Source organism: Narcine bancroftii, chromosome 3 (assembly GCF_036971445.1).
Source record: "Narcine bancroftii isolate sNarBan1 chromosome 3, sNarBan1.hap1, whole genome shotgun sequence".
Classification (NCBI taxonomy): Eukaryota; Metazoa; Chordata; class Chondrichthyes; order Torpediniformes; family Narcinidae; genus Narcine; species Narcine bancroftii.
The window spans coordinates 36,534,225-36,561,359 of record NC_091471.1 but is presented as its reverse complement, the minus strand read 5'-3'; the positions used below and the strand labels follow the sequence as shown (position 1 = coordinate 36,561,359).

Here is a 27,135-nt window from a genome sequence, read left to right as displayed (position 1 = left end):
GTTTCACTGGATAAGTTAGAAAGAATTGTACATCCTTATTCTTCAAGATTCTTTTTGCTAGGCCAAATTCTTTCCTTCTCTTTAAAAGAAGCACTGCACTGTTAACAGGAAAGAAAAATACTTTTTGACCTTCCAATTCAAGCGGTCCTCTCCTTAGTCTTGCTTCAGCTGCTGATGCCTTTAATACTTTTTCTTTATCCTGATAATTTAAAAAGCAAATCAGGATCAACCATTTACACCAATTAACCTACAATCTCTGGTACGTTTTTGAAGGATGGGAGGAAATCTGAGATCCCGGGGAAAACCCACTCTGTCACGGGGAGAATGTGGAATCCGGTCCTGATCACTGGCGCTGTAAAGGCATTGTGCTAACTACTGCACCAACCATGTCGCCCCACTTTAATATCTTCATTCTCGCACCAATAACCATTTTACAAGCTGTTTTGACTTGATAACACTGATCCTTTCTTTAAAAGTATAACTTCTATTGGGCAGCATGGTGATGCAACAAGCAGTACATTCGTTGAGGAACCAGTCCTGCTCCTGCGCTGCTCTATCAATTTGTGTTTGATCCTAATCTAAGATGTTGCATGTGACATTTGCACACTCTTCCCATTGTCTCTGTGGGTTTTTCCCATGTATTCCAGTTTCTTTCCATTTCTGAACACCTATTTAAAATGTTAATTGTGTATTGTAAATTATAGTATAGATTGATGGGGATTTTGATGGATGTGTGAGAGAGATTTGGTTTCAAAGAGGGTAAGTGGGAAAATGTAACTGATGGGTGTGCTGTACGAGCCAGAATGGGTAGAATGTACCATTTGGAAATATGAGAAAATAATCTTTATTGAATATCATTTAATTGTACTAGTCCTACATTGTTGCACATTGAATATGTTCCCTACATTTCCTCCAAAAACAGGTCAGGAGAACATTGTCCTTCCATATCTAGTTCTTAATTTAGATTCTAGACCAAGTTGCTTGGGGCACTCATGAAAGAAGTGAAAAATGGTCATTACTGATCCCACAGGTGTTGCGCTACTAAATTGCAATGTACAAGCACTATATTTTAATTTACTTATTCAACTGCCTCAATCCTCTTGGCAGTAAGATGTTAATACAGTAAATAAAACAAGAGCAAGCAATTTTTCAAAACGTTGACAGAAAATGTAAAAGTAGAATAATGTCCTGATTTTTGAACTCATTCTTGCACTTAGGGAACACTATATCAAAAGACTAAATATATATCTGATGTTACTGGTATTGTTCTCTGTTATCTGTTAAAAATCAATTCAGTCCTTTGTTGTATCTCATTTGGGGTCAAAATCCAGACACTCCCTTTCTAGGAGCATAAAGTAATGATTGAAGAGGAAGGCCCTCCATAACCTTTTTCAAGACAACTCAGGACATTAAGCCATCTCATCAGCTGCATCAATAGCTCAAGGACAAATAAAGATTTGTAGTTCTGTCATTACAGCTGCATCTCCACCATAGATGATCAGTCATCCTGTACCATCGTCCATGTCACATTAATTCTATTTTTACTTGTCTTCATCCCAGCAGGTTGTTCCTGTCAGTAGAGAATGGCAACTCGACGAATATTAAAGGCAGTTCTAATAGACCTCAGTGGAACATTGCACATTGATGATACAGCTGTATTTGGTGCCCAAGAGGCACTTCAGAGGTAAGATAATCCATCAAGATTAAAGATTCCTTTATTGTCATGAATAAAAAAGTGCAATATTACACAGAATTTGCTTTAGTCTGCAGTAAGGCAGACAGATTCACCATCATCAGAAATTGCCTGGAGAGCTTCTTACAGTCAGAGAAAGAAAAGCAAAAGAGAGTTTCCCTAGAGTCAATGAGTGTCTGTGGATTTGCCTCCACTGCTTCCACAGCCAACACAAACTTCAGTCCAAACCATCTACAACCTGAGCTCCAGGTTCAAACCTCCGATATGATCAGGAAATCTTAAGCGCACTCGGCACCCCCCGTGCATCCTGCTTCCAATACCTGGTACCCCTTCAGCCAGTCTTAAACCCGACTCCAGCAGTCCGCTGCCTGCTGTGAATCCCTTGACCACAATTGCCTGCAGCCTGCGTAGGTTCCTCATCTCAAGTCACCAACAACTGCAGAAACTGTCACTGGTCTGCTGTTGTGGTCACCATCCTGTGGGTTGACTCCTCTACTTTTCCTTCTCAAACGAGGGGTGTTCTCCCCATTTTCTGGTTCCATGCATGACTCCTCGGATTCCCCAGAGTCTGAAACCCCTTGTGGCTGCTTCAGATCATAGGCACAGGCCCCCATTGTCGCAGAAGTTTTAAATAAAATCACCATCGGGATGTTTAAAGCCTGAATGGAGCTGACGGCAGCTGGACCCCATGGGAGCACTGTGTCTCTGCTTTCCATGGGCCATTGCAGCAGCTCTGGCAGTTCCACCTTTTTTTAAAATTTATTGATCACTATAAAGTCAATTTGAATATAGAATATAGAAATCTATAGCATAGTACAAGCCCTTTGGCCCACAGTGACTCTTCGACCTAATAGCTTACTCAAACAACCTATCTAGAATTTCCCTAAATTTCCACTCACATACCACTTTAAATATTCCCTATGCCATAAGTGTTCTGTGATTCATAAGGGATTGCTTAAGGTGGTAGGTGAGTGGAAAGAAAAAGGTTGAGAACCACTGCTCTAAGGACTGATAGCAGAGGGAGGAAAAGAATGGTCAATGTTCTGAGCCAAAAGTCTTCATCAGAACTGTTCCTGATGAGGAGTTTCAGTTCCAAATGCTGACCATTCTTTTTCTCCCACTGAGGCCTGCTCCACCTGCTGATTGTGTTTGGATTTGCTTCATTTTCGTTGATTACCATAAAATCCAGAAATTTATCTGTTTTAAATTATCTTAAATGCGTTAAATAAACAAATACACATCTATTGATCCAATACACAAATTGAAAGATTAAAAAAAGACAATTATATTTCTCCAGTAATACTCAAAAATAATACATATGAAAATAGTGTGTTCTCCTCTCGATCAAGCCCCTTTTACAAAGTATCTCAAAAGAAAAAAAAAGGACCTCCTCCCCCTTAATCAACTCCACCCCCACCCCCCCACAAACAAGGTTTGCTTGTATATCTAAAATGAAAGACGACATTCAGAAGCCAGAGAGTGCTGTTCAGGATCATCCAAACACCCTAATTTGTTAAATTTTGGTAATATTGCATGAACGAGCTTGTAAAAATTCATTTTTAGATATTTAACGTTGTATTTAATTTCATCTAAACTTAGGAAGGCCATGACCTCCTGTAACCATTGAGTATGAGTAGGTGGGGTGCTGTCTTTCCATTTCAACAAAATTTAAAGTCTAGCTATCAATGAGGTAAATGCTAAAATGAATCAGTACTATTTTCTCTTCTTGATCTGTCTATATTTTGAATGAACTCGATGATTGTATGTCCACAAACATTTAGAGTAGAGAATTCCACAGGTTCACCACCTTCAGAGTAAAGAGGCTTTTTTTCCATTCAATTTTAAATGGCCTACTCCTTATTCTCAAACTGCCCAATCTAAGACTACTCAGTCAGGACAAACGTCTCTGCATTCAGCAAGTTAAGCCCTTTAAAAAGGTCAGTTTAAGTTTATTTGTCACATTATACCTTGTAAGGTGAGGAGGTTTCATCCGTGAGCAGTTTAACATGTTAACTCTAATATTCATACATCTATATAAATAGAAGAGAACAATTAGGGTGTAGAGTTACAATGAAACAAAAGATTAATTAGTACAAAGTTAGGGCAGCATAAGATTATTGTTGTGTTTATTAAGTTGTTGATGTGGGATTTCACACCTTTGAGCCTTTTCTCCCATGGGAAGAGGGAGAAGAAAGTGTGCTTGAGGTGAGATGGGGCCTTCTGTATGTAGGCTGCCTTTTCTAGGCAGTGGGATATATCAATGGAGGCTATGGATATTCTGAACTGCATTCATTATCTTTTGCAGTTTCTGTCTATCTTGAGCAGAGCAGTTCCATGCCACAGTGTGATCAATCTAGCTTTCGATAGTGCCTCTGTGATAGTTGTTGAGGGACATGGGGACTTGCTGAACTTCCTTAGTCTTCTAAGTAGAGGCTTGATACGTTTTCTTGATTGTTGCATCAATATGGTTATGTATACTACAAAGAATCTTTTCACTTCAGCACCATTGATGTGGACAGGGATATTGTCTCTGCCCCATCTCCTGAAGTCAATAATCATCTCCTTCATCTTATTGACATTGAGAGAGAGGTTGTTATCTTGGAACCATGCCACTGGACTTTCAATCTCCCTTCTGCATTCCATCTCATTACTTTGATAATTGTGTCGTTAACAAACCTGTTGAGTTCTGGTATGTTGACTGAATTGTCTCGCTCACTAATGATCCATACTCTATAGAAGTGTCAGTAAAGAAACACCACCCACCTACCTGAACTTCATTAATGTCGCTCTGTTGAACTAAAAGATAATGTTGGGTTCTCATACAGACCCAACTAAAAACTATGCACTTTAACGACTATTATGTATAAACCACACTGTGGTGTTGGGGCTCTCTTTTTTTTTATAAGACCTTATTCTGTACTAAATTAATATTTTTTTTAATTTGTACTTTTATTTAAATCTTAAAGATTATGTTTCTAAAAAATATATATAGAGAGCACATTTGGCATAGCAGTTAGCACAATGCCAGCTATCAGGGTTGGAATCCGTGAATCCTGTGAGTTTTCCTTAGGGGCTCTGGTTTCCTCCCACCATTTGAAACATATTGGGGCCTTAAAGGCCGAAATGGCCTGTTACCGAGCTGTATGTCTAAATTTTTTAAAAATTAATTAAAAAGGAAATATTAGGCTTTTCTTCCAATTTGGATTTTGGTGCTAATTTTAGTTTATATCTGAGGCTGAAACAACTATTATTCTGTATATAATGCATGTATGTGTATGTTTAAACATGTACACAAACACACACACATACACCAATTCTTTGTTTTAATATAGAAGCATTTCAATGAAGTTAGTGGAAAAATGAGCTCAGATGCATTTTGTAAATGTTTATATGTTTAGGTTGCGCAATTCTCCTGTGGCTGTGAAGTTTGTGACCAATACCACAAAGGAGTGTAAACGAACTCTGTTTGAACGACTGCAGAAACTCAACTTTGACATCCATGAAGATGAAATCTTCACGTCCTTGACTGCAGCCAGGAACCTTGTTGAGCAGAAACGGGTCAGACCTTTACTGTTGGTAGATGACAGTGCACTTGAAGATTTTGAAGGTAAGTTGATTTTTGGACGGTGGTGCCATGAGCCTAACAACATTTACCTCTAAGGTCCTTTTAATTTTTGAACTTGAATTACAACATAATCAGCAATTCTGAAGTTGCTAGCACATGTCAATATTAAATCAGATTTTGAGAATTTAAACTTCACTCCAGAATTTGAACATATACTGTATATTCTGGCATACAAGTTGAATCATGAAACCTTGAAAAAATTCTCAAAAAGGTGGGGGCGATTTATGAGCCGGATATACCAGATTGACATTGATTTGGTGTATATGTCAATGCTGGAAGCACCTCCCCACTGCTGGCGTCGCCACTCCCCGACACCTCCATAGCACTGAGCACTGCCATAACTGCTCCTACCTGGGACCCTGAGGTCACTGTCGCCGCTCCTGCCTGGTAGGCCGAGATTCCTGCTCCTGCCGGGTGCCCGATGTCCGCACACCAGCTCCGTGGGCCGTCGCTGCTGCTGCCTGGTAGGCTGAGGTTTCTGCTCCCACCTGGAGCACGATGTTGTTGCTCCAGCTCCATGGGCTGTCTCCAATGCTGTCTGGTAGTCAGAGGTTGTTTTTTTTTTAAACTTACTTAATTTACAGCTTTGTTACTTGCGATTGGGGGTGTTTTAAAACATTTTGGGTTGTTCGTGGGAGGTTTGGACAGTCCGAAAAATGGGGCTTGGCTTGTACGCCAGATATTCCATAAAAATTAGGCTGAAAAATGGGGATCGTCTTGTACGCTGGTAGACTTATATGCCAAAATATACAGTAATCCAAGCTGGCTTGTCTCTGCATTACAAAATACATTGTATTGTCAATCTTGTGATTGATGTTAATTTTAAGCACTAACCACTTGTTTGGGTTAAAAGTTTGCACCGTGCTGTTTGAAACAGTGAAAAATAGCTTCTCCAGTATGCAGAGCATCCTTTCTTGCACAAACAAAACTTCCAGAGACAGAACAGCTGGTCACTTTGGAAATGATAAAAGTTATATTGATTGGATGCCAGCACTGATAGTATGTATCTGTTGTAGAACATGGTATTGTGGGCATGTTCCCCACTGAGCTGGGCAGACTGGCCCACCTGCTGAACCAGTAGCCCCTCCCCCAAGACCCTTAATAAAGGCCGAGAGCCCTAGTCTCCTCCCTCATACCTACCCTTGGACTTGAGCCAGCAACATGCTGAGGTATGCTTGGATCTTTAGATCAATAAAGCCTTTGGCCCTTACTTCGTGTCTGTGAGTGGTCATTGATCGCGCTACAATTTATTGATCTAAATTTTAAGCGCCATTGTCAAGAGGATTCGATTTGAGAAGCTGGAGATTGACCCAAAAGACCCAGAGGCCTCCGTGAAATTCGACTTGAAGGCCTACATGAGGCACCACGAAATCACAGCAGACTGCAATGAGTATGACCTACTATTCACAGCAGAAGGCCATCACGTGTACCAATTGATCTGCGATTGTACAGGGTATGAAGAGGCGATGGCCCTGCTCCAGCAGCAATCCGGGGCGCTGAGGAACGCCATGTACGCTCACTTCCAGCTTGGTTCCCGACGCCAAAGCTTGGGTGAGTCAGTAGACGAGTTTGTGCAGGCCTTGTGGGAGCTGGGACAAGACTGCAGGTGCCGGGACATGACGGCTGCGGAGAACCAAGAGGAGCTCGTCCACGACGGGCTGGTCGCTGGATTCTGCTCCCAACACATTCACGAGTGACTCCTGGAGAAGAGCGATTGGTCCCTACAGGATGTGGTGCAGATGGCCTGGGCCATGGACATGGCCCAAAAGAATGCAGAGCCCAACATCGTGGGCCATGCAACCCCAGATATCCAGAACGGGTGGTGCCATCTTGGAATTCGGAGCCCCTGCCCCTGTCTGTCGCCACAACTGCCGAGCACACGAGGTGCAACTACTGTGTGCAGAGCAAGCATCTGTGAAAATACTGTCCTGCACATAGCGCGACCTGCTCGAACTACCAGTGAAAAGGGCACTATGCAAGGGTGTGCTGATCTAAACCCCCACGTGAGCAGCTCCATGTGCGGCCTGTGACCCACATCGCCATCTTGGATCGAGCAGCTCCAGTCGTCACTTCTGGTTGTGTAGAACCAAACTTCCAGGTCCACGACATGACAAGGAGGGACGTCACTGCCTGTTTCATTTCCAAGCTCCACCACATGCGATCCATGGGGCGTCAATCTTTGTGATCTCCTGGGTGGTCATCTTGGCAGCCGCCGACTCAACGATACAGCAGCAGTGGGACAGATAGAGAACAGACATTTGCCTCAATCATCTTGGACCAGAGTCAATCACACCTGCTGGGACGTTCGATGATAGACATAGAGGTAAACGATCACACCACGGGTTACCTATTCGACACAGGGAACACCAAGCTTCATATACCCGAGCACCGCTGAACGCTACTCCCTGACCGTGTACCCTACGAAGTGTCAGATAGCACTAGCCTCCAAGTTCCCTCTCGATAGAAATCCGTGGAAAGTTCTCTGTGAACCTAACTGTGGGGACGAAATACAAAAATTTCAGGATGCTGGTGTTGCCCCATCTCACGCCTCTGTCATTTTGGGACTGGATTTCCAGTGCTAGTTAAAAGGGGTACTGATGTATATTGACAGCCCCCATCTCCCACTCACAGTCAGGAACGACCAGTTCCAGGAGGTCCCGCCCCCCCGTCCCCTTTTGGAGAGACCCAATCACGCACCTGGAGGCTGGGCAGCGGTACCTACCTGTGGCCTGGCCACCCTGTAGGTCCCTCCACCCCCGCTGTTCCAAAACCTCACCCCAGGCTGTAGGCCCGTGGCCACCAAGAGTAGACGGTACAGCCTAGAGGAGAGGGGATTCATTAAGTCTGAGGTGGAACAGTTGCTGAGGGAGGACATAATAGAGCCCAGTAATAGTTGATGCAGGGCACGTCCTGGTGGTAAAGGGGGCAGGAAAGAACTGGATGGTGATTGACTACAGTCAAACTATCAACTGGTTTACCCTATTGGACGCCTACCCTCTGCCCCGAATTGACGACATGGTGAATGAGATTGCAAAATAAAGGGTCTTCTCAACCATAGATCTCAATTTAGAGTACCATCAGATCCCTATCCACCCAAAGGACCAGCTCTACACTGCATTTGAGGATAACGGTCGACTGTACCAATTCTTATAGGTCCCTTTTGGCCTCACCAATTGGGTGTCGGTGTTCCAAAGGGAATGGACCGCATAGTGGACGACAGTGGGTTAAAAGCCACTTACCCATACTTAGATAATGTCACCATCAATCTTCTAATATTAAAGGAGGAATAACGATTTTTAATGAATCCAGTCTGGTCTTCAGAGATAATATATGGTAATATCTTCTCTAGCCTTGTCGCTAGAATTTTAGAGAAGACTTAGAATCAACATTCAACAAAGAAATTGCTTTTCTTACACTAATGGCTAGAAGATCTATACTATTGAATTGGAAAGAGGTTAATCCTCCCACTGTTTTCCAATGGTTTACCCAAACGATACTATGTTTAAATTTAGAGAAAATTAGAAACTCTGTCTATGAATCCCCTTCTAAGTTTGAGTTAACCTGGCGACCATTTATTCAATATTTTCATTTGTGGTGAGTTGATCTGGCTCTGTTTTCTTTTTATGATTATGTATGATAATTGGGCTGTTAGATGAGATCGGAGTGATCGGCGTGATTTAGCTATATCGGTAGGTTTTTTTTAAAGTTTTTAATCCAGATTTGTTTTTTCTTCCTTTTTGGGGTTTTTTTTTTCTCTTTTTTTTTAATATATTTTTATTAATTATATCATTTTTTTTTAGAGATAGTTCATACTCTAAACTGATCTAAAATTTTTTTTTATGATATATTTTTATTCTGCAATATTATTGTTTAATATCTGTATTAATTCGTTATTTACTATGTATTTTTCATATCTCTTTGAACTGTGTGTTTATAAATTATAATAATAATAAAAAGATTGGAAAAGAAAAGATAATGTCACCATGTGCGGCCATGACCAGAAAGAACCCAACGACAACCTACAGAAGTTCCTGGCCACTGCAAAAGCCCTCAATCCTACATAAAACCAGAAGAAGTGCATGTTCAGCACGGAGCGGCTGGTGATTCTAGGGTACGTGGTGGAGCATGATGCGATTGCCCCCTGACCCTGAGTGCATGTACCCCCTCCTGGAATTACCTCTACCACAGAACCCCAAGATTTAAAAAAGGCACCTGGGGCTATTTTCGTATTACACACAATGGGCTCCCAACTATGCCAATGAGGCCCAAACCCTGATGAAAACCATGACCTTTTCCCCATTGGTGGAGGCCTGTAAGGCTTGAGAGCATCAGAGACAAGATCGTCAAGGCAGGAATGCATGCCATCAACGAGTCGATCCCGTTCCAAGTGGAGAGTGATGCTTCTGACTTCGCCCTGGCTGCCACGCTGAACCAGACAGGCAGGCCAGTGGCATTTTCTCATGCAACCTGCAGGGCCCCGAAAGCAGGCTCTCTGCTGTGGAGAAGGAGACACAGTCTATAGTGGAGGCGGTGCACCACTGGAGGCACTATTTGGCCAGCAGGCCATTCACCCTGCTGACGGACCAGAAAACTTTCACCTTTATGTTTAATAACAAACAGTGGGTCAAAATTAAGAATGACAAGATCATGCAGTGGAGAATTGAGCTGTCCACCTATAATTATGGAATCTTGTACTGGCCGGTAAGCTCAACGAGCCACTCGATGCGCTGTCCGGGGGAACAAGGTACAAGTAAATCGCCTCCATGATAGCCTCTGCCACCCCGGGGTCACAAGACTCTACCATTTTGTGAGGGCACATAATCTTCCTACTCCGTGGAGGAAATCAAGGAGCTGACACACAATTTCCTCTGGTGTTTGCTGATCCTGCCCTGGGAAACGTGCTGGCTGTCCACCCTATCAATGCCTCTCATAATCTCCAAGAAGACCTCTATTAAGTCTCCTCTCCTTCTATGCTCCCAATAATAAAGTCCCAGCTCTGCTAACCTTGCTTACAAGACTTATTTTCCAATCTAGGTAACATCCTGGTAGATCTCCTCTGTACCCTCTCCATAGCTCCCACATCCTTTCTGTAATGAGGTGACCTGAACTGAACACAATACAAATGGTCTAACCAGAGTTTTATAGAGCTGCAACATTGCCTCTCTATTGCTGCACTCATTCGCCCTATTAATGAAGCCCAGTGGTGACCTTGAAGGATGTATGGATTTGGACCCCAAGGTCCCTTTGTTCATCCACAACCATTAACCCTGTAGACGGCCTTCTGGTTTGTCTTTCCAAAATGCATCACCTCACACTTATCCGGATTGAACTCCATCTGCCACTTTTCCATCCAGCTCTGCATTCTGTCTATATTCTCTTGTAACCTTCAACAACTTCAGCTCCATCCACAACTTCTCCCACCTTCGTATCATCCACAAACTTACTGACCCATCCTTCCACCTCTTCATCTTGGTCATTTCACAAGATGATTGAGGCAAATCACAAAGAGCAGGGGTTCCAAAATAGATCCCTATGGAAACTGACCTCCAGGCAAAATACTTTCTGTCCACTACTACTTTCCACTTTCTACCTGCAATCCAATTTTTTTTTATCCACACAGCCAAGGTTCCATGGATCCCATGCCTCATAACTTTCTGAACAAGTCTCTCATGGGGAACCTTGTCAAATGTCTTACTAAAATCCATGTAGACCACATCTACCACCTTACCCTCGTCAATTTATTTTGTTACCTCCTCAAAAAAGTCATAGGCTTGTGAGTCACGACCTTCCCTTCACAAAGCCATGCCTACTATCCATAAGTAGATTGTACTTCTCCAAATATTCATAGATCCTCTCCTTAAGAACTAGGCCTCATTCGTGACAAACACAGAATGGACACAAAAACGTAGTTTCTAAATGCCCTGGTTCATATTATTTTTATTGTTTGAGTTTTACTACAGATGATTCCAAGGATGAAAAGAAGACGTTTCCAGTTTTTAAATGCTGGATTTGTGTCAGCAGATAACACGTCCCATAGAAATGAGGTTGATCCAACCCAATCTCATGCCAACATAGCAAAAAGACTGGTTGCACTATTGCAAAGTCACTTTTTTTATACACCTGGATAAGTGAATATTTATTATCTGTTGTATTTATTGTTTCATTTTAATTTAGTTATGTTTACTATTGATTTTTTTTTTAATTCAGCTACAGTAGGGAAGAATTTTGGTGCATTAATACATTGTGCAATGTTTTTGACAATAAACTCATCATTATCCATGATCCTTGAAGCCAGTAAAAGCTAGTTCACTGTTGTATTTGTCACAGTGCAACAAAATATGTGGAAAACAAAAATTACAGATGCTGGGAATAATCCGTATCTGTGAGGAGGGAAACAGTTAATGTTCAGGTCAACAACTTTTCATCAATTCATAGTGCCATACAGAGACCACAGGCCCTTCAACTCAACATTTATGCTGACCAAATGACATTTTGCGAAAATCCCATTTGATTGGAATAGTGAAATGTCTTTCTCTCTCCACGTATGTTGCCTCACCTATCAAGTATTTCCAACATTTTTGTTTTCACTTAAATTCCAATTTACTCACTAGAGAGTTCAAAACTAAAGATAACATTCAAATACAGATTTCAAATTTTGATACTGCTATGATTCTTTTGAGATTGTATTTTCTTGCAGTACAATGTTCTGGCAGGGGTTGCTACTCACTTAAGAATAGATACTTCATAGATAAGAGTCAACAGGAAACCAATTTGGTTATATGTCCCTGGTAATCAGCTCAAAAAAACTTGTGCACTTACATAGCATCATATCAGATGGACTTGCAGTACAGTAGATACTTAAACCAAATATGTAGAAGATGTTGGGAACAGGTTTAGAACCTTTTATATATCCAAATGAATTAAAGCTTTGTTACTTTAGTGGTTTAAATAACCATGTAGGCATCAGCACCCTTTGTTCCTGTCTATAGATGTTAAAAGTTTAATTAGAGTTGATGGCTCAAGAGATTGCAGGTACTAATATCTGGAACAAAAGTATTAACTGCTGGGGAAACTCAGCAGGTCATGCAGTATTTTGGAGGGAAGGCAGTCGACGTTTTAAATCAAAACTCCATTTTGAGTAAGGAGTGGGAGGCAGATGGCCAATATAAAGAGGTGAGAGGGAGGAGAGAGTAATATGTGGAAGGAGTTGATTGGGAGGTAGAGTCAGTTGGGATAACAGACGAGTGGAGATAGCCACAGAGACAGGGAAGTGATAAGTGGAGACAGCAAAGGGTTGCAAGATGGAACATGATAATAAAAAAGGGTAATGGTCAGTTGGAACAGTGGGGGAAGGGATAGATGAACCAGTGGAAGGAGTGGGTGACCAACAGATGGAGTAGATGATGGATGAGAAAGAAACTGAGTAACAAGGGTAAGGAGGTGTGGGTTTGAAAAGAAAGGTGTGTATAAAGTGTTCTTATCTGTGTTTCACCTCATGCTAACTCTGAAGGAGAAAGGTTGGTGCAGGATTGGAGAGGGGAATTGAAACGGTTTAAAAACTGGGAGCTCCAGGTGACCACTGCAGACAGACTGCACGTTCCTGGTAAAGAGGTCACTTGGTCTTGTTGATAAAGGGGAGGCCATATTTAAAGCATCAAGTGCCATATTGAGATTGGAGGAGCTGCAGCATTTGTAGAAAATGAGCAAAATATTAAAAAAAGGTTGTCCAAGGTAAAATAAGTTTTACCAGATTGACAAAGGGGGGGATCAGCATTCATTGAAGAAACAGGACATACTCAGGCCTTCTTAATTGGGAATGGAGATGCCAAGGGACTGATAAAGATGAGATGGTAGGGGGTATAGAATTAGAAGCTGTTAAAAAATTGGAGAGCATACAATGAACAGGGATGAATGATGCAAGAGCAGGCAGAAACAATGCTTACTATGGGATACCTGTTTTTGAATTCGGGTTAGAAAATAAAAAAGGACAATATAGAATAATTAATTAGAATTGATTTCTTTTTCAGGAGTAATCACAAGTGATCCTAATGCTGTGGTTGTTGGATTAGCACCTCAACACTTTAACTATGACACAATGAACAAGGCATTCAGGTAAAGCTTTGGCAAAAATGAAAGAAAATAGTCTGGGAATAAATAGTAATCCAGCAGTTTTTGTAATAATTTAATTTAGGAATGGTGAGATGAGGAATGTGATCCAGATGCTTCGCCAGATATTTGACAAATGGTTGCATGGAATCTAAAGTTAATAGTTTAACTGTATTTTGAAACTTTCAAGTCAGACATCTAGATACTATTGCTTCTAGATCTGTAACCATTTATCAACGTGGCATCAATTTAGTGCAGCTTTTTTACATTGAGGACAAATCCTAGTGGGAACTGGGTTGTAACAACTCAAACTCATTCTGTTGCGATTCGATAAGATCTTTGGAAGTCCAGCTTTACTCAGTCTTTGAGAATATACTGTATGGAGTTTGTACATTCCCCCTCTGACCATTTAGGTTTCTTCCAGGTGCTTCGCTTTCCTCCCACATACAAAGATATGTTCATTAAACTCTGCCTTGCATTTACAGTGGTTGAATTTGGGTGAGGAGTCGATGGGAATGGTGGAGGATGAAATGGGTTAATGTAAACACAGTACTTGGTGTTCGGCATTGACTTTGGAGGGCCTTTATATGACTCTTGTATTTTCAATTTTTTTCATTAAATCTTGAGGAAGGCAATCTTTTTCTCTCATGACTACATTTTCTCAATCTCTTATAAATGCTGCACAATCCAAAGGTTAGAAAAATGGAAGAAATGCATTAAGTTATAAACCAATTGTTGATTTTACAGCATTTAATTGGGAGCAAGAGTAAGCTACAAGAATCCCTTGTGTCTGATCTGCCATTCAGTAAGCTGATCTGATTCCTTGTCTTCATCTCAACTTATTTGCCTGAAATCCATGATTCTTAAATGCTGTAAACACTCCACAGGTCAGACAACATTAATAGAAGGGAAACAAAATTAAAATTTCAATCTTTCAGAGAGCTTTTGACATCTTGGCCTTCATAAATCAAAGTATTGAGTATAGGAGTAGGGATGTTATGGTGAAGTACAAGACATTGGTGAGGCCGAATTTGGAGTATTGTGTACAATTTACAGGAAAGATATCACTAAGATTGAAAGAGTACAGAGAAAATTTACAAGAATATTGCCAGAACTTGAAGAGCTGAGTTATAGGGAAAGGTTGAATAAGTTAGGACTTATTTTCCCTGGAGCTTCAAAGAATGAAAGGATATTTTATAGAAGTATACAAAATTATGAGGGTATAGATAAGGTTGATGCATGAAGGCTTTTCCCACTGAGGTTAGGTGAGGCAAGGACAAGAGGACATGGGTAAAGGGTGAAAGGTGTAATGTTTAAGGTGAACATTAGGGGAAACTTTATTTGGAAGGTGGTAGAGAGTGTAGGAATAAGCTGCCAGTGGAGATGATGGATGCAGTTTTGATTTTGCCATTTAAGATTGATAGGCACATGGATGGGAAGGGTGTGTAGGACTATGATGCAGTTGCAAGTTGATAGGAAGGGCTGAAATAATAGTTTGGCACAGACTAGATAAGATGAAGCACCTGTCATACAAACCGGGACCAATGCCTGAAGAGGGCGCACTAAATCAGTGAACCGGTGCGGACTCGAAAGGCCAACATGGCCTGTTTCCGCTCCGTATATGGTTTCTGTGCTGTCATGTTCTATAATTCTAAGTCAAAGAACCTACATCATTACATTCTGATAAAAGGGTCCCTGAAATGTTAACTCTTTTGGATGCTGAGTGTTTCCCATGTTGTTTTATTTCAAGTTCATCTTTTTTTTTTTAAATTCCCACTATTCTTAATTCTCTTATGGTCCAAAATGTTCTTCTGACTTGTGTTTAATGCCTGATTCTCTGAATGTAGAGCATACAAAAATTTACAACCTTACTGAGGGTATAATTTTCTCCTCCCCTCAGTCGTAAATGTGTGACCTTCTGTAATGGAACCAGCTTTCAACTATAGATTCTTTCTCTTGGGAAACATGCTCACATCACTTAACTGTCGACCCCTCTCTTACAATTCAAGATTTTATTTAGAGTCATGTACACACATTACACATACATTTTTCTTCCCTTTGTTTGCCCTGTCAAGGCACACAAAGAGACAGCACTTATCCAGTGCCACAATCAAGACAAGAAAGAGAAGCAAAAGCAAATCCCTTCAGAGATATTGAGAGTCTTTGGATCCTCCCTCTCTTCTGATGCTGCTGCCATGTGCCCCAATAGCTGTATGAGCTCCTGGTTGATCCAGCGGTGAACCTGAGCTTGATACATCCAATTCGCCCCTGGTTCCACACCACTGAAGTAATGAGGAAGTTGTCAGTGTTCAAGGCCTTTCAGAAGCCCTTCTCAGCATCGGCTCCTTCACAAAGATTACCTCTCATTTGATTCTACTAAAGAGTTCTGTACTAATCTACTTGTTCTTACCTCAAGACAAATGAATCAATCTAGCGAACCTTCTCTGCACTCGTGATGGTTGATTATCAAGGATAATCTGTTCTAAAGTTTGAGAAAATTACATCTCCTCACATATTTATTACACTTCAACATGCATTTTGTAAGCAGGAATGCCTGTTGAATGTTGTGAAATAGAGTGTTCCGGTTTCAACCTCAGAGATCCAATTGTTGAAAATTAGTCTTCTCAACTCCAAAGATGGTAAATCTTTAACCTTCTCCTTTAACCGTATCATTACCTAATCTTCTTTGATCAGCATTGCATGTTGTATGCCAGCACATAATCAGAAGTTGAGGGTGCAAGTGAGTAAATTAGTGCTTGGTAAAGCCAGGCATGAACTATCTGGAAGGGCTCGTCCCACCAATCGTATTAGATACTATATCTGGTCAATGTATCTGTGACAGCAAGATAATTATTGCAATTTTTCCACCCCACAGAAAGTGGTAAAACACTTGATGGTCATTGAGGTATTATTCCCTGTCCTAGACTGGTTAAAATCTACTTTAATTTGTTAATTTTTGTCAGTGATTTATTTGATCATCATAAATCAGGGAAGAGAAAAGATGTTTGAATTTCATACTGCTGAAACCAGTTTAAAATTTAGAGATACAGCATGATTACAGGTCATGAGCCCGTGCCACCCAAATATACCAATTAACCTACAAACTCTGTACATTTTTGGAACATGGCAGGAAACTGGAGCACCCAGATGAAACCCATGAAGGCTGCCGGGAGAATGTACCAACTCCTTACAGAAAGCGCCAGATTCAAACCTGGGAACCTAGCATTGTAATAGTGTGGTGCTAACCATCAATGTTAGAACAGGTTGTGGATTCTGCTAGATAGTGTGTTTATGCATTCTGAGTTCAGAGAAAGGAAAGGACATCCTAGCAAGGCACCAAACCATTGAACTATATGTGCAGCAAAGAAAAAGAGGACAAAGAAAATTGTGGAGAAAAAAAAGACTTCATTGTTTAATCACATAGTTCTGCCTCCTGCTCATACTTTTCTGTAGGTTAATTTTGAATGGTGCTCCTCTAATTGCCATACACAAAGCAAGATACTACAAGAAGATGGATGGATTATCTCTTGGACCAGGACCTTTTATCACTGGACTGGAATATGCAGCAGATGTCAAGGCCACCGTAGTAGGAAAACCAGAGACACCATTTTTCTGTGAAGCTCTCCGAAGTATTGGATGTCAACCAGAGGAGGCAGTTATGATTGGTGATGTATGTTTCATTTTGTCCAATTCCACCACTGCCTCAGCCTATCTGCTACTGAAACCCTAACCCATTCAAGCCTTTTGACGAGTTAAAGATGACGGTGCCTTCCTGGCCAAGCTCCCATCTGTTGCACTACATTAGCTAAGAACATCTAAGAAAATTCTGTTGCCTTAACTAAAGTCAAGTTTCTTCCACCAACTTGTTTGTGCTTTTCTGGTCTATATCGGCTTTCCCTCTGAAAAAACTCATGGTTTTAAAACCATTATTTCTGGTTCCCTCATTTAATTCATCCCTTAACCATTTCAGAATCCACCAGCAGCTCTTTCACCCTCTATGACTTTTCTCTCCTCTAATTCTGACCTCTATTACTCTCCCAATTTTACCCTCAGCTCATTTTTCCCCGAGCCTCTTAAACCTTTTGAAATTTCAAGCCTCTGAATCCAGACAGCTGCTTAAATCTACCCCTTTTTGCTCATCTTCACAATGTCCCTCACTGTGACGGTATCAAAATTTGGTATAATTTTAAGATTCGAGATTCGTTCATTGCCGTGTAATAGCACAGAACTTGGAATATTACATGAAATTGGGTTCTGCCTGCCATGAGGGAGACAAAGAGTCACCATTAGTATTGTCCAGCATCCCTTACAGTATGAGAGAAAGAGAAGCAAGAGAGTCCCTTCAGTCACTGAGCACCCATGGATTCACCTGCACTGCTCTCACAGACACCTGTTCATTCCAACGGCTACTCAAGCTCTGGTTCCATAGCTCCGACATGATCAGGAAGCTTTCAGCACCCGAGGCCTTTCATTAACCCTATTTGTCCTCAGAACCCTCGCGAATGCTGAATCCGATGCCGCGGTCACTGTCCTGTTGGTTTGTCTCTTCTGCTTCTCTCAAGCTAAGGAACAGAAGTTGGCCACTTGGCCCATTGAATCTGTTCTGTGACTCCACCCTAAGCAGAACTATACTCGTGCCTCGTTCCAATTGCCAGCCTTTTCCCCATATATCCTGATGCCCTGACCAATTAGATATCAATCTCCTGCTTAAACTCTCCCAGTAATCGGGCCTCCACTGCTGTATGCAGCAATGAGTTCCACAAATCCACGACCCTCTGACTAAAGAAGTTTTTTTTTCATCTTTTTTAAATGGATAACTTCTAGTTTTAAGACCGTGCCCTCTTGTCTTTGATTCACCCAACAAGGGAATCATCTACATCCACTCTGTCAAAACCTTTCAAAATGTTTCAATGAGATCCCCTCTCATTCTTCTATACTCCAATGAATACAATCCAAGAGCTGCCAAACATTCCTCATACATTAGCCCTTGTATTCTAGGAATCATCCTAGCAAATCTCCTCTGCACTCTTTCCAACAACATTACATCCTTTCTAAGGTCGAGGCCCAAAACTTCACACAGTACTCCAAATGAGGTCTCACCAGTAGCCCATGGAGCCTCATCAACACCTCTTTACTCTTATACACTATTCCTCTTGAAATGAATGTCAACATAGCATTTGCTTTGTTTACTACCTTTTCTCTTTCTCAATGGGGAACACTTCTGATTTCCTGCACCTGTCAGCTGCTCCCCTGGAGTCTGCAACCCCTCATGGCCACTGTTGACCATAGGTGCCACCATTTGGGCACAGATTCGGAGGTTGCAGGATTTTAATTAAAAACACCATTGGATCCTTTAACAGGCCATTTAAAGCCTGAATGAAGCCACCAGCAGTTGGTCCCTGCAGAGCAGCATGTATCTCTGCACCCTGCTTTCCTATGTCCACACCAGCTGCCATCACCAGTGTTGCCTTTCAAGCTGTTGTTGCATCCTATTTCAACCTGCCTTTTCTTCAGAATGAATTGCCATATTTCTAGATATTCGCCTACCTTTGATACATTAACACAGGACAACAATTTTTTCGCCCCCCAAAAGGTTTGCTTCCTGAAGACAAAGAATTTCAGATTTGATCTATCACGTAGGAAGTTGGAGAAACATTAAAGCAACTTTTATTGAATATTTCTAATGGCCCCAACACAGAGATGTGGACCAGCCCATAAAATGGCCAATGAATGCAGTGACCGCATGGACCTGGGGGTGACACCGGCTGTCATCCCAGGTGACATCCCACATGGCAAGGAGTCTGGAACTGTGGCTAGAACACTGGCCAAATGTGTGTGTGTGTGTGTGTGTGTGTGTGTGTGTGTGTGTGTGTGTGTGTGTGTGTGTGTGTGTGTGTGTGTGTGTGTGTGTGTGTGTGTGTGTGTTCTCCATGCCCGCATTAGCTACATTGCTGACCCTGAAGATGACAGGCTAAGCAGAGCCAGTGATCATCCATGCTTTCTCATTCAGGCTTCCAATGTTTTGGGTGTCACATCCACCCTTGTGGTTCAAGCAGGCAGAGGCTCAGTTCCAGCTTCAACATATCACTGACGATGACACACGCTACTTCTCAGTCGTGAGCACTCTCAATCAAGACACAGCGGCAAGGGTCGTAGACTTCCTACAGCAGCCTTCGGAGCAAGGCAAATGCACAGCCCTCAAAGAGCTGTTAGCCCACACTTCTGGGCTTTCCCGGCGTGAGCACGCCGCCCGATTGCATATGGAAGGATTGGGAGACAGGGCCCCATCCACCCTAATGAGTGAGATGCTCACTTTGATCAAGGGCCACAAGCCTTGCCTGGTCTTTAAGGTACTGCTTGAGGATATCTGGTTCTTGCTCACGGACGAGGACTTCAGCAACCCTCAGAGAGTTGTGGCCTGGCCGGACATGCTCTGGAGAGTGAAGGAGGATACCAGTGCCATTGTAGACCACATCAGCAAGCCCCACGAGCAGCCAGCTGCAAGACCAAGACCAGTGAAGAGGCAAGTTAATGCCCCAGGACAATTCTGTTACTATCATTTGCGATGGGGAGCAGAGGCCCGTTGATGTCACCCACCCTTCAGGTTTCCAGGAAATGCCCTGGCCAACAGTCATTGATAACTGCAGCGCTTGGCCCATGTGATAGCCTCCTCCACATTTGGACTCCTTGTCGAGCAGGTGTTTCCTGATTGACACTGGTGCCGAGAATAAGCATCCTACCCACTGCAGGCCTCGGCACCTGCAATGGCAAGCAGGGTCAGCATGATGGCAGCCAACAGCTCCTCCATCTGTACTTTTGGTACCCACACCATTCCCTCCCTTTGGTTCGGCATCAGCTGGTTTACATGGACCTTTATCCTTGCGGCAGTGGTGCATCCGCTCCTGGGGGGGCTTACTTCCTTCATACCCACTGCCTGCTTGTCAACCTCAAGGAATGTCATTTGCTGCACTCCAGAACCTTTCAGACTCTACCTCTGGGCAAGCCAAGCTACCCACCCCCCTCCTTAATGCTTTTTGAGAACAAATTCGCCAACATCCTGGTGGAATTCCCCTCCATAGTGGCACAACAGTTCTTCGTAGCAGATCCAAAGCATGGGGTAAGGCATTCTGTCAAAGGACTCTCGCTCCATGTCAGGGCATGCCAACTCCCTCCCAAAAACTGCTTGGCTGAGTTTAAGAAAATGGAGGAGATAGGGATTGTGCAGTGCTCCATCAGTCCCCGGAGCTCCCCCCCTCCACATGGGGCCAAAAACAGAAGGGATAAGACCATGTGGTGACTACCACCGCCTCAATGAGACCACCACATCTGACAGATATCCCATGCCCCACATCTAAGGCTTCACCGCCAACCTGCATGGAGCATGGGTGTTTTCCAAAGTGGACCTAAACCTGGGGTACCACCAAATCTCAGTTCACCCCTAGGACGTCTCCAAGACTGTGATCATAATCCCCTTTGGCTTGTTTGAATTTCTCTGCATATCCTTCAGTCTGAAAAATGCAGCACAAACTTTCTAGTGGCTGATCAACACAGTGGGCCAGACCTCCCATTTGTATTAATCTAAATGGACAATATCCTCATCACCAGCCGCAAAGACCACGCCGCCCACCTGAGAACTACACTTGGTTGACTGAGTTCTGGCTGACAATTAACCTCGGGAAGTGTCAATTCGGCCTGGGCACTATTGACTTCCTGGGACATAGAATAAACAAGCACAGTGAAACACCCCTCCCCAAAATGGTTGAGGTGGTACGGCACTTCGCCAAGCCACGTACAGTAAAAGGGCTACAAGAATTTGGCGGTATGATAAACTTTTACCACAGGTTCATACCGGCAGCGGCCTGCATGGTGCTGATGGTGGGCAAGTCAAAGGATATTACCTGGGATGATGAGTCTTCGAGGGCTTCCAGAACTCCAAAGACATGCTGGTCAATGCCACCCTCCTGCTCCACCCCAGACCGGAGGCACCTACCGTCCTACAGTCAACGTCTCCAGCACAGCAGTAGGAGGTGTACTGGAACAGCTCATTGAAGGCCAGTGGCAACCCCTGGCCTTCAGCAGGCACCTCCGCCCCCCCCCCCCCCCCCAACCCGAGCTCAAATACAGCGCGCTTTTGACAGAGAGCTGTTGGTGCTGTACCTGGCAGTAAGGCATTTCCGTTACTTTTTGGAGAGTCGACAATTCAAGATCTTCACTGATCACAAGCAGCTGACCTTTGCCTTCCCATAAAGTATTGGACCCGTGATCACCCCGACAACAGAGACACTTGTCCTACGTGTCCAATGCGAAGAGAAAGTTAGGCAAGGTCAACCACGGAAAGCTGCTGGACCGGATAACATTTCCTGCAGAGTGCTCAGGGGATGTGGGGCTCAGCTTGCAGATGTTCTCAGCGACATTGTTAACATCTCCCTAATAATTGTCATGGTCATAACGTGCTTCAAAACTGCCACTATTGTCCCCATGCTGAAGTAGTCATCAGTGACCTGCCTCAAATGACTACTGCCCTGTTGCACTCACGTCCATCTTTGTGATTGGTTTTGAGAGGCTCGTCCTCGGGTACATCAAGCTCCTGCTGCCCCCATCACTGGACCCCCTGCAGTTCGCATATAGATCCTACCACTCTACGGATGATGCCATTGCCACCACCCTTCATCTAACCCTCATCCACCTGGAAAATAAGGACTCTCATGTTCAACTGCTGTTTATCGATTTCAATTCGACAATCAACACGATCACACCTCAGTGCCTGATAAGGATGTTGAGCCTGCTGGGTCTAAACACCTCCATCTGTAATTGGATTCTTGACTTCCTGTCAGGGAGGCCTCAAGCAGTCTGGATTGGTAACACTTCCAAGGCCATGAAGGGCTGCATGCTTAGTCCACTGCTGTTCACTCTGCTGATACGCAGCTCGAACCACATCAAGTTTGCTGATGACACATCCGTGGTGGGCCTTATTACTAAGAACGAGGAGTCAGCCTACAGAGATGAGGTGCAGTTGCTAACAGACTGGTGCAGAGCCAACAACCTGTATCTGAACATTAATAAAACAAAAGAGATGGTTGTCAACTTCAGGAGGGCCGGGGGGGGGTGGGTGGGGGGGGGGATGCTCTGCTGACCATTGATGGCTCGGCCATTGAGGTCATCAAGAGTATCAAGTTCCTTGGAGTGGACTTGGCAGAGAATCTCACCTGTTCCCTTAACACCAGCTCCATAGCCAAGAAAGCCCAGCAATGCCTCTACTTCCTGAAAAGGTCAAAGAAAATTCATCTCCCACCTTCCAACCTCACTACATTCTATAGAGGATGTAGAGAGAGCATCCTGTGCAACTGCATCACCACCTGGTTTAGAAGCTGTACCTTCTCAGACCACAAGACCCTGCAAAGGATAATGAAGACAGCAGAAAAGATCACTAGGGGCTTTCTTCCTACCATGAAGGACATCTACAACACTCTATGCAGACAAAAGGCAGTAAATATTGTGAAGCACTCCACACTCCCCTCACATAAATTGTTCTCCCTTTTGCCATCTGGTAGGAGGTACCGTAACACTTGGCCCCTTGCGTCCAGATTGAATCCAAGCCATCAGACTCCTGAATTCCCAGAACATATGTGGATATTATACCATGACCTTTTACTGTATACATCTTAAGATTTGAATATTTCATATATGTAACTTCTATTCTAATTTATATTTATTGTAAATATGCTCGTGGTCCTGGAGAAATGCTTCCTTGTCTTTACCATGCAAGCAAGGTGACTTGACTTGTTCTCTGTTCTCTAAACGCCTGCGTCATTCCATGATATTTGTTTCCTTGTACACTGTAAATATAAAGCTTTTAAAATTGTATTTTAGTTCCTTTAAATCTGATATGGTCTTCTCACCTTTTGGAAAATGCACTATGTTGCTAGGACATAATGATTTTGTAGAGCAGTTGACAGATGAAAGATATATTTACAATGACTGAATCTCCTAAAATTATACAAGCTAAATCACTTCTAATCTACAATGTTCATTTAACCCTCAAAGGACAGTTTCAATTGGGCTTGAGTCATTTTATGCTACCACAGAATTTCTAGCTTGACATTTTTATGTCATCTTCAGAAATACCATTCAAGTTGCAATGAATATGTGGTGAAACAGAATTATACCCAGGGAAGGTATTCTAGGACTAAACTCTGAAAATTAAATAATTTTCCATCGTTTTTTCACTTTCCCGCAGCAAAGCCATTTTTGGCAGCAATTTTAGAGTACTAAAATTGTGGGCACTCTTATGCCCTTCAGATCTACTACCCTCTAAGAAAAGGAGGTGCAGAAAAAAATTCACAATATTTTTCTCAAATAGGGTTCTAATATTGGGACACTATTTCATTTGTGATTATGTTTACTACAACCGTCATTTTTTAAAATTTTGCCTTCTCAAAAATCTCAAATCTTTTGTAGATATAGCTTTAAAATTTCAGATTTTAATCTACTTCTGCTGTATTTATAACATAATTATGACTAATCATAAATTGGAGATCTGATACTGGATATGTTGAGGCCAAACAAGCTATTAAGACAATGATGTTCAATTGGCTCTTGCTCTTTTTAATCAAAAGTGTTAAATTTTCAACCCTCACATCCTTTTGCAAAATGCTGATATTTAAGAATGGATGAAAAATTGTGTTTAAATTTGCTGTTGGTTCATCACTGGTCCTTTTGTACTTGCCTCCTCAAAAATTAACTGATTCTTCCTGAAGCTCTCGATTGCCACTGTGCTTGTGTAACAGCCAGGCAAAGTGCTTCTTGCTCGACAGATTTTGTTTTTAAACTTCTCCATATGTTCCCAGTCTTTATTATTTTGCTCCCATTATCGAGTTTCCAAAACTTTCCACGTATCTCCTCTCGGTCTTTTTAATCTTTGCTTTGTATTTTCAGTTTGAATTTCTTTTCTTTCACATCACCCATGTATTTTATACAGAAAAGAAGAAACTTTATCAAGATTATTCTTTCTGGGAGGTGAGTGGGTGGCACGGAGCAGAGGGGAATGCAGCAGGTGGCATGTGTTAGAGGTTGTGGATTTTTGGGCGTTCATCTTCATTCCCCTACCCCAGTCAGTTAACAGGTGAAGATGGACAAGTGTCCACACCCCATGAAAGGTAGTCTGATTGAGCTTGGAGATGTTACTCCAAAATAATTAAATTTAATTTAAAAAAATTCTGTCTGCAGGACGTTAGGGATGATGTTGGTGGAGCACAAAGTGCTGGAATGTTGGGAATTTTGGTAAAGACCGGTAAGTCTGTTTCTAACTATCTACACATCTGAATGTTTTGCTTTTATTCCCCCACCCTCCCAACAACAGTACAGAATTTTCTGGGAGTAAAGATGACCAAAGAACCACGCCATTCTGTTGGTGACTTCTATGTGTTTGCCCATGGTTTGGTACATAAAGACAGATTTTAAAGTCATGGAGTTCTGCTCATTTAGCCCATGTTGACCAAATTGGTCCCATTTGCATGCATTTTCACATTATTCCTCTAAACTTATCCATGACATCCTATACCATAGGTGCTCTGTGATAAGGGATCACTTAAGGTAGTATGTGAATGAAAAAAGGTCGAGAACACTGTCTTAATTCATAAATATACCATGTTGCATTTATTTTACTCTGCTTCCTGAAAAATTATATTCAGAACAAGAGAATGTCTGAAGATTTGTATCAAATGAGTCATTCATCTTTTATTCAGAATGCTAGGATTTGAAGCTCACCTCCAGGACAGAAAACTAAGCTGCCTTTTTGTGCAGTAATAAGGGAGAGCTGCACTTTTGGGAGGGCCATCTTTTCGAAGAGAAATTAAACAAGGCTCTCTCCATCCTCTCTGGTTGAAGTAACAAATCCTTCTTCATATTTCAAAGATCAGAGATTTCTTGGTGTATCCCTCAACTATTACCTGAAATACATCTGATCTGCTCATTGCCATGTTGTACGTGAGGTCTTTCTGCAAATTGGTTACTGCCTTCTCGTGTTATAATAGTACCTGTACAACAATTCAGATTAATTAGCTGTAAAAATGTGTTAGTGTGTCAAGAGGTTATACAATTAAAATTATATATAGACCATGTGAATGAACATTTGTTACCTCATTCTCATCACACTTATTCTTCCGTTTAATCTCTCTGGGTCTTAGCATTGTAAAGTTTGTCTATTCTTTCATTCTCCCACCTGCAAATTTTATAAACTCAACCTTGGCATTAGCTGAACTCACAATCTTTTGTTTCAGTTGTGCTCTGCACTCTGAGCCTCAGTTTGTTTGTTTGCAGAAGAAAGAAAACCATGTTTTTATCTTAAATAAAATGAACACTTTAAAATTCTGCAGCTAATTAATGAAGCCTTATTACCAGGTGAGCTGTCCTACATTGCAAGAATAGTATTTGATACATCTCCTAACACAGTTTGAATCTTTTTCAGGCAAATATCGACTTGGAGATGAAAGCAAAATAATACCTGCTCCATATCTGACCTGTGATGGTTTCCCACAAGCTGTTGACTACATCCTGCGCAATATGCTGCAAAATCCATTAAACTAGAGATCACCAGAGCCAACTGGAGGGTGAATGAATTGGCTTTTTCATCCTTTTATAGGCTGTTGTCAAATAGCATCAGGTTGAAATTATCAGCGTTATTTAAAACAAAATAGGCTTGTTGAGGCAGGAATCCAGACAGCCATGTATCCACATCCTCAAAAATATCAAGTAGTAATTATTGGGAAGATGTAATTTTGCAAAAAAAAATGTTGGAATGTGTACCTGTAATGGAGTTGTATCACATTATGTCTATACTGATGATCAAGCTCAGATCAATAATCCCATTTTCAGTACTTGGTCCATAATTGACAATTTAGGACTTGGATGTTACCCAAAATACTCTGGTGTTCTTATAACTAACTGCAGCTCTTGATTATACTATCAAATAGAAAATGATTCCACACTAGCTTTTGTTGACAGCCCTAGTATGCCCACACCTTCCCCCCCTTCCTCATTAATTATATAGTCTACTCTAGCATGCATTATTGCAGCAATTCATACCTAACCATTCTCAGCCTACCTCATCCACAGATCAGGAGGAATATATCTTGATTTTGTTTTTTTTAAATCATAGCCTACCTCCAAAACTGAAAAGCTTTACATCAAATTATTTTGCCTTAAATTAAAACTGGTGACCAGAAATAGTAACTGCTGTAATTTTGAGCAAAAAAATAACAACTTACTGGAGAAACAAGTAAAAATAATTTTCTTTAATGTAAATTGACATTTTTGGACAGAATTATACATTATTTTCAATTTAAATACTTTCTTGTTACCATACCTGTGTCTTGATTTACTATTCAATGCAGTGTATCATCTTGATTCTGTATTTTTGCTCGAGGTATTTACAAATTAAACATTGCATGCATTATGCAATCTTATTTAAAAATGGGTATGATTCACAGTTAACAATTCCCAATTACTTCACCCTGGCCAGCCTCATAACGAATTCCTTTTTCCCCCTTTTATTCCAGTTCGACAGATTAACATTTACTGACAACATGTGAAATAAACTATGGTGCTTAAGCACGGTTCTGACATTAGAAAATGGGATCGTGGTCAAGAAATTCTGCTGGGTCATAAACATGACTGTTACATCAGAGTTGGGCAAGTTGTGGTGGTCTTTCTC

General features: G+C 41.9%; 1 protein-coding gene across 12 annotated transcripts in view; it reads left to right on the top strand.

The window, feature by feature from the left end:
- The window catches only part of hdhd2 (haloacid dehalogenase-like hydrolase domain containing 2), a 59,919-nt gene extending 33,056 nt beyond the window's left edge, over positions 1–26,863 (top strand). For 5 of the 12 annotated variants that reach the window (XM_069923818.1, XM_069923819.1, XM_069923816.1 and 2 more), the window contains 6 exons: positions 1,561–1,684; positions 5,092–5,300; positions 13,346–13,430; positions 16,878–17,094; positions 24,651–24,714; positions 25,891–26,862. In XM_069923818.1, the coding sequence (XP_069779919.1) occupies positions 1,584–1,684; positions 5,092–5,300; positions 13,346–13,430; positions 16,878–17,094; positions 24,651–24,714; positions 25,891–26,009 (795 nt within the window). In that variant the 5' untranslated portion in view covers positions 1,561–1,583 and the 3' untranslated portion in view covers positions 26,010–26,862. The other 7 variants (XM_069923822.1, XM_069923814.1, XM_069923817.1 and 4 more) reach the window with 4 other exon arrangements.
- The last annotated feature ends 272 nt before the right edge of the window (positions 26,864–27,135 follow it).